Source organism: Euprymna scolopes, chromosome 10, assembly GCF_053919585.1.
Source record: "Euprymna scolopes isolate OS-2025 chromosome 10, ASM5391958v1, whole genome shotgun sequence".
Lineage (NCBI taxonomy): Eukaryota > Metazoa > Mollusca > Cephalopoda > Sepiida > Sepiolidae > Euprymna > Euprymna scolopes.
This window is the reverse complement of record NC_136491.1, coordinates 121,426,050-121,435,502: the sequence shown is the minus strand read 5'-3', so window position 1 is coordinate 121,435,502 and position 9,453 is coordinate 121,426,050. Positions and strand designations below refer to the sequence as shown.

General features: G+C 34.5%; 1 protein-coding gene across 1 annotated transcript in view; it reads left to right on the top strand.

Moving 5' to 3' along the window:
- Positions 1 to 9,453, top strand: part of LOC145286258 (low-density lipoprotein receptor-related protein 12-like) — a 925,334-nt gene that overhangs the window by 331 nt on the left and 915,550 nt on the right. The window contains exon 1 of the mRNA XM_080135079.1: positions 1 to 447. This exon is cut by the window's left edge and continues 331 nt beyond it. Within this exon, the coding sequence (XP_079991205.1) occupies positions 405 to 447 (43 nt within the window). The 5' untranslated portion in view covers positions 1 to 404. The remainder of the gene's footprint in view (positions 448 to 9,453) is intronic.

The window sequence follows — 9,453 nt, the reverse complement described above, 5'->3', positions numbered from 1 at the left end:
AGACAAGATCTCTAGGAGACCCAACGCAACAACAGCGACACCTTTCGATCCTCGCATCGTTTCTACCGGGTGTCGTGCTTTCGCTACTGTGTTTATATAAACACATATACGCACATAAAATTCATATATGTATACTATATAGTAAACGATTATTTACAGGCGGGAATTTATTATACCACGACACGCACACCAATTTCGGAGGATCCCCACCCCAGTGTCATCACGTCGACGGGTATACCAATGATATGAAATCTGATCATCTCCTGGGTGATGGGGACAACCTCTATGATCATACCTCTGCCTTCAGAGCTCGATCGCACCTGTATTTACTGCTACCAACACTGCTACGACTACGACCCATACCACAATTGTGACTATTATTATTACTACTATAATTTGTGGCCATGACGTTCTATTACTGGCCTTCAGCGGTTCTTATATCTGCAGGTAGGCCCTTTTCTTTTTGTCTTTGATTTAGTTGCGTTAAGTCTTTTATTACTTGCGTACTTTGGGGTTTTGCTTCTTTTAGAGGTGGAGGGGGGGGGCGTGCGGGTATTGTAATGGATACTACGATCCTTTTCTCTTTTTCTGCGATTAATGTGTCAGCAATCTTTCTTTTCCTTTTTTTTTGTTTCTAATAATGTTTGACATTCTACGAATAGTATATCGTTTCTTTCTCTCTTTCTTTCTTTCTACCCATTCCATTCTTTTTTTTTTTTTTTTTTTTTACTTTGTCAGCTGTTTTATTTTTTTCTTTCTTTCTAAGAAACCATACTTTTACCACTCTGGTTTACTAAGATATCTTATCAGATACCCAGGTATGATGATATACATATGTATATGCATATTATACATAGGCAGTTTTGTTCTGGTTAGCCAATACACTCACCCATAGACAGACAGTGTCTCTCTCGCACGCGCGCGCACACACACACACACACACACACACACACACACACACACACACACACACACACACACACACACACACACATAAGAGAAACAATATATATTATGATTATTACAGACCCTATCAAAAATATCAACTTACACAGAAACGCATATTTGTATACTTTGCCTCTAACGAAACACGTTAAACTCCTAAAGTTGGGGTTTCATTAAAACACCCACACCCACACACACACACACACACACACACACACACACACACACACACACACACACACACACACACACACACACACACACACTTCTTGATTCATTCTCATTGGAAATCGTCAGCGTAAAATGTATTTTAGCCTGACGATTTTCTACAGAATTGAAATGCGAAAGACGCTGTGTAACTTAATTGCCTTATATATTTTATCACTTACTGCCTAGTTCTACTGAGGTATTAAGTACTATTATAGTAAAGACCGCAGATCGATACATAAAATATGATATATATATATATATATATATATATATATATATATATATATATATATATTACAAGGTAGTCACCACTTATCAAAGCCCGGAAGCAACTCAGTGATAAGGCTTCTTTATAATAATAACTAATTGTACTTATTCGTATATTCATAATACCCCCCATATATATATATATATATATATATATATATATATATATATATATATGTGTGTGTGTGTGTGTGTGTGTGTGTGTGTGTGTGTGTGTGTGTGTGGCATCACGTTAAATAATTATTAGCGAATATAAAACACGTGTTTTTCTAGGAATATAAGATATTACTTCAAGTAGTGTGGGGAAGCGAAAAAACATTTGTAAGATTTATATTGAAAAGCAAATAGCAATTCAGACAACCCCCGCCGTCTGGAATGAGTTTTAAATAATGCTAGAATTTATGTTTTGTTTACGACCTCAATAATAATAATAATAATAATAATAATAATAATAATAATAATATATATATATATATATATATATACATATATATATATATATATATATATATATATATATATATATATTAAATTACTGAGATAATTGTATGTTCTTTTTGAGCATAAACATATGTAGATATTTTCGTAATTTATAAATAGTAAGTACAAATACCGGCGAAGGATACCTTTTCGGTCTCCTTTAATAGCTGAAATTCACTAGTGCACACACACACACACACACACACACACACACACACACACACACACACACACACACACACATATATATGTCTATATATATATGTACTAGGTAAGTTCACTACATACACATATACATACATATATCTGTATCTATGTATATGTATATGTATGCATGTATACACTATATATATATGTGTGTATGTATGTATACACATGTGAAGTTCACTAGTGTATACATACATACATACATACATACATATGTATGTATGTATACACTAGTGAACTTCAGCTATTAAAAGAGACCGAAAGGGTATGCTTCGCCGATGTTTGCACTTACTATATATATATATGTATGTATGTATGTGTGTATGTGTGTGTGTGCACGCGCATGTATATATATATATATATATATATATATATATATATATATATATATATATATATATATGAAAAATTATAATTATCTACTGACACGTGTGTCGTCGCTATTACTATCCACCTGTGTGTTCTCCATTGTTTGTAAACTGAAACTCTATCATTAAGCCACTATCTGCTAGTTTCAAATGTATTGCTTATCACACAGCACACATTTGGAATTCTAACGGCTATGCTCTATTCCAAAAAAGAACAGCATTTTTCACGTCATAATCGCACTTCATATTTGGAATTTTACCGACTATTTTTATTATTTTAAAATAAGAAAAATATTTTTTTGTGTCACAAACGCATAAAATATTTTCAATTATTGTATCTTTATATTTTTTCTTCAAATAATTATCTTGAGAAAGTTTTGTGAATAAACATGACACCTTGAAGAATATATAAATATTTTTTTCCTCATTCATTTGCTATTACATTGGAATACTTGTGTATTTGTACTAACACGTCACCACTGGTTAAGGCCAAAATGATACTCATAGATAGGGTTAATGTGTTCGCGTCAGATAGATGGTGATACTAACATTATGAGTTTTGCAGTCGATGTATTCGATATGGTTAGTACTTGATTACTTAAGAAGGCGGCCCAGGAACACCTGTTAACGGTGAACTTGAAAACGATCATGTTATAGTCAGCTGAGAAGCATCCTCATGCTATTGCGTTCCCCAGACAAATAGTAATTTTTTTTCAAAGGTGTTACCACATACCAAGGTCCGGAGGACACTCGAGGATAAGGGTTAATGTATGTATTGTAAGCCTTGGTACAGTGGTGTAGTAATCGTTTATGGTGGAAATTTGGTATAATTAGATTGTTTACGAGGGCGATTCAATAAGAATGTGTGTACGTTGAACTTGAAGTATACAATAGTGTATATATTATTTAATTGGAATTCATTATTGAAATGAATATTATTTATTAATTTATTTATTGCGGGTTCAATCCTACCCAAAGCCGGCCAGAGGCTTATTTTGGTCAACAACGTAGTGAGACGACAACTGTGGATGGCTGTAATTGCTTAGAATGCAGTTAGGGGATTCGGAGTTCCTATCCCATCGCGGTTATCACCTGACCAAGGCCAGAGGAATAGTTGGCCGAAATATCCTTACATCATTCGTAGACATTTATGCTGGTGGCACTACTATCTATGGTAGCACATCTAAGACCGTAAACGACCAAGTTCTCTCCAATTCTCTCTCCTCCGATCTTGAACAAGTGGTACAATGGGAAAAGAGGTGGCTTGTTACTTTCAATGCATCTAAAACCAAGTTTTTATCTTTACATCATCAACGCTCTGATCCCCATCTAGCATACATTGAAATGAATAGCTCTCGTCTTGGGGACGCCTCAACTTTTTACAAGCTTGACCTTTACTCATGATCTGAAATGGAACACGTACATCAAATCTGTTGCCAAGACCGCTGGAAAAATAGTGGGCTCTTTCAATTGATCCAGTAGCTATCTCACTGCTGATGCAATTCTCTATCTATATAAGAGCCAAGTACGTCCAAGGATGGAGTACTGTTGCCACATCTGGACAGGAGCTGCTAGAAAGGACTTATCCTGCCTTGATAAAGTTCAAAATAGACTTCGTAGCCTCGTAGGGGATGTCCGTTTCTCTTCCCTGCAACCTATTTCTCGTAGAAGAGAGGTTGCGAGTTTGTCTCTTCTTTAAAAGGTAGCGTAGAAATGTTTATAAGGTGTTCATGGGCAAGAAAAGAACTGCACAGTCATCCTCAAGTAGTCAAATACTATAAATTTATCAAAATGTATTCCAATTAATTCATGCTTATATTTATCTCACTCGATCCATGCTAATACAACTTTTTCTCCCAATCCAAAAATTGAATATTATATAAACATAAATATAAATTTATCTATATCAATATATCTTATCTATCTATATATCTACAAAAGTGAAAATGTCTGTATGTCTGTGTCTGCCTGTGTACATTTCCCTACCAAATAACTCTGTCAATTTTCGGTCTAGAAACTCGAGATTTGAAATAAGGAATATTGAAATTTGGGAAAATCGTTTTAATCGATTTTCGGCAAGAAATTTAGCTGGCGATAGGTCAAAGTTCAACAATTTGACCTTTGAAAACCCTACCAAACTCCCCCGCCAATTTGGAATATAAGCACTTGAAATTTTAGATATAGGTTACTTGGACATGAATCTAACTTTATAATTCAATTTGAGCCCAAAACAATAAATGCTAAGGGGTCATTAGCGGGCTCAAAGTTGATAAAAATTGACCTCTGCGATCTCTTCCAAATTACTCAATTTTTGGTCTAAACATTTGAAATTTTACATAAAGTGTATTACAAACATAGGGCGAGCTTTTTAATCGTTTTTTTTTTTTTGCTGAAAATTTGGCTTCCAAGGGGTTGAAGTTCAAAACATTTGATTTTCGCGGTCTCAAGCAAACTATTAAGCCAATTTTGGGTCTAAACATTTGAAATTTTACATAGCGGGTATTCAGACATGCAGCGAGCTTTTTATCAGTTTTTAGGCGAAAATTTGGCTGCGAAAGGTCAAAGTTTACAGAGTGTACCTTTTCAGACTCTACTAAACTCCTCCGCCACGTTTGGGTCTAAACACTTGAAATTTTAGATATAGGTTACTTGGGCATGGATCAAACTTTTTAATTTGATTTGAGCCCCCCAAAAATAAATGTTAAGGGATCCAAATTGGGGTCAAAGTTAAAAAATTTACCTCTGCGGTCTCTACCAAATTACTCAGTCAATTTCTGGTCTAAACATTTGAAATTTTACGTAAAGGGTATACAGAGATAGGACAAGCATTTTAATCGAGTTTTGGTAGAAATTGTGAGCTGATAAAGGATCTAAGTTCAAAAGATTTGACCTTTGTGGTGTCCAGCAAACTACTCAGACATTTTTGGGTCTAAACATTTGAAATTTATACACAACGGGTATTCAGGCACGCGGTAAGTATTTTAATCAGTTTTGGGGCAAAAATTTAACTGCCAAAAAGTTAAAGTTGAAAGAGTTGACCTCTGCAGATTCTACCAAATTTCTCTGCCAATTTTCAGTCTACACACTTGAAATTTTAGATGTATGTAACTTGGACATGGGTAAACTTTTTAATTAGATTTGAGACCAAAATAATAAAGGTTAAGGGGTCGAAATTAGGGTCAAATTTACCTCTAAAAATTAATCAGACAATTTTCGATATAAACATTTGAAATCTTACATAACGGTTATTCACACGTAAGGCAAGTTATGAACAGCACATAGGGCCCTAGAAAATCCGAGCTAAACTGCTAGTATTATACAAAAACACTAAAGGTGATATGCTATTTTAACTATAGGCACAAAAGGCTATACAATTCATAATTCAATCCTCGGCAAATTTTGGTCTTTTTACAATTACACACACACACATACATACATACATACATACATACATACATACATATATGTGTGTGTGTGTGTGTGTGTGTGTGTGTGTGTGTGTGTGAAGAATAAAATACGTATAAATACGTTTGAAGCCAAAAACTGCAACTGGCTTCAAACGTATTTATACGTATTTTATTCTTCAAATTTCACTCAACGCTTCTAACGGATATAATATATAAACAACAACAACAACAACAACAACAACAACAACAACAACAACAAAACTACCCAGATTATATATATATATATATATATATATATATATATATATATACAAATTATTTATATAAAGACTATATGTTACATATTTAAGAGACGTACCAGGGTTTCATTTCAGTGGATTTGCCTTTTAGAAGGCTTTTAAAAACCCCAAGGAATCATCAGCAATACATGAAATTAAAGAACAAACCAAAGAATCACGCTATATATATATATATATATATATATATATATATATATATATATATATATATATATATATATATGTGTGTGTGTGTGTGTGTGTGTGTATGTGTGTGTGAGTGTTAATCAAAGTTTGCTTTCTTATCGCTTATTTGCTGTATATTTTTATTGCACAAAATACATGCTAAAATATTCACCAGTTTTTCGATTGAGTATGAGTATATTGTTTTAATTACATCACCTTGCAATTAATTCACCAGGTGACCCTCTTAACCATTGTTTCTATTCATACCTTGTATCTTTTCTAAATCTCCGTTGTTTGAATCCTCATGTTTACTTAATACGATATCGATCACTCTCATTTCTATTACCATCTCGATGTGTTTACTAACGACTGAAGTTGATAAAGAAGGGAAACAAAAAAAAAACGTTTAATAATTCCTATTTACTCACGACGAACGAGCTAAACACAGCGTTGGTTTTTAATGTTAGTAAATCCAGCTGTTCAAAAACAGAGTACTCTGGATCGGAAGAAAAATAAAAATTATATCAGTCTAAACGGGCACTCATTTTACTGATGGAAGACAGAAAATATATTGCGTATTATAAAAACAGATACTGCACTTTAATCCTAGCCAAACTGTCTAATGATGTAAATGGTTACAATAATCCATTATAAGCAAAAGGGTATTTTCTCTTGATCGATAACTTTATTTAACCCAAAACTCTAGACAGAAATAGGGGGAGAGATTGAGAGATATTGTGACCAGACAAAAAAAATTATATTTGAATTACTTTTAAAACACACTCTTTCCTGATTCAAGCAATCTAATCCAAGATCAATTGGTGACTGAACTCGTCATGTTATTTTATAATCTATCTATCTATCTATCTATCTATCTATCTATCTATCTATCTATCTATCTATCTATCAATCTCATGCTCGCTTTCACTAACGTTGACACACCGGCCTTCGTCAGATCACCGAAGTTAAGCAACGTTGTGCCTGGCTAGTACAAATGGATGATCATTTGGTAAATTCTAGGCGCCATATATACTCTCTGCTTATCTCGGCATTGTTTCCAGTCGTCATGAATCTCCATTTGCCACTGGTATATAACAAATGCCAACTCAGAAGTCGTTGGACAGCGCAACTCTTGCCACAAAAATTTCACGCGCAGACACACTTACAGTGGGTATCCATACTCTGTCAGGACTGAAGAAGGCTACCATATACATACACACGTGGATGAAACGCGGAATATTCTGTGTAGCTTAATTGCCATATATATGTTATAACTTTCTATATATATATATATATATATATATATATATATATATATATATATATATAGAGAGAGAGAGAGAGAGAGAGAGAGAGAGAGCGAGTCCTGGAAACATCAACCTGAAAGAACAGTTGCAAATGACTTATATACCATACATTACGACCATGTATAATCCCTACAACCACCTACCTTGAAAATACTGATGCCAAACTTGTCATAGTTATAGGGAATAAGTCAAAAAAGAGTTACAACCTTGGTTGAAGTGAGTGTTCCTAATGATGGAGGTCTGAACAGAGCTGAAAGAGAGAAACAGACCAAATATCAAGGTCTCGTGTATGATATGAAAAGAAACTGGAATCTTAGGGAGATATCAATCATAGCAGTTATTATACGTGCTACAGGGGTTATGAAGAAGAGCCGGAAGTAATACCCAAGTAATATTCCTGGTGAAACAAGTGCAAAAGAGATCCAGAAAATTGCACTTAAGGGAACAGCGAAGATACTAAAAGAGCTCTCGGTTTATCTCAATAAAAAGCAGGGCAATGTTGGCAGCTGGCTGGGCTGCCCCATACCCAGCATTACAATTTTGAAAGAAAGAAAATTAAAATATATATATATATAAGACAGAACTTGAATGCTTATATAGAGTATCCAAGATCTCTTTGTACATGGATTTGTCAGGACAACTTGGCCTAAGGATACGTTTACCTACAAGTAAACTTTGACTAAATATTCAAAATCGCATATTATGTTGAGAAGAAAGTTCATACGGAATTTTTAATTTTGGTTTCAAATAATCTATTTTCAAATAAGTTTTCGTTATAATACCTTTACTTAATATATCATAATCTATCTAATCGTTGAATTTCAATTGTTTTCAGAACGTTGAATACAAAATGGAAAGAAAACGTTTTTTTATTATTCAAACTAGGCCGAAAAGTTGCTGAATCAGCTCGCGATATTAACGAAGCGTTTAGTCCAGGAACCACTACTGAACGCACAGAACAATGGTGGTTTAAGAAATTTCGTGGCGGCAACGAGAGTCTTGCAGATGGTAAGCGGAGTGGTCGGTTATCGGATGTTTACAACGATCAGTGAGGAGCCTTAGTCGAAGCCAATTCACACATAATTGTTCAAGAACTTGCTTCTGAATTAGACGTAATGTATACGACGATTTCCAACCACTTAAGAGAGATCGGAAAGACAAAAACATTGATAAATGGGTGCCTTACTAATTGAACGACAGCCACAAGAAACGCCGTTGTAAAGTGTTATCTTCCTATTTTTTATGCAACAAGAACGACCCGTTTCTCGACCGAGTTGTGACTTGCGATGAAAAGTGGGCTCTTTACGACAATTGGCGACGTTCAGCTCAGTGGTTAGGCGCCGACTAAGCTCCACGACACTTCCCGAAGCTAGAGTTGCACCAAAAGAAATTCATGCTGACTAATTGGGTGTCCGCAAACGGTCTCATTCAGTACAGTTTTTTGAATGCAGGCGAAACCATTACGGCGGAAACGTGCTGTCAACAAATGAATGAAATGCATCAGAAAATTCGACAACAACACCCAACATTGTTTGCCAAGAAGTGCTGAACTGAAAAAGTAAATTAAGGAGTGTCTTTTATCACGTGATTTTATTATTTGCATTGAACTATATATCACCAGGAGGAAGCTACACATACCTTCCAGCAGTGACTTAGATTAGAATACATTAATCTACTGTTGATTTTATAAATTGTTTTTATATATAAATGGCTTGAATTAAAGTTTAAAGTGCAGAAGTCAAGTATCATCCTTCAATTGTGCTCTAAACAGAAACATTCATTTCAAACGCGCGCCTAT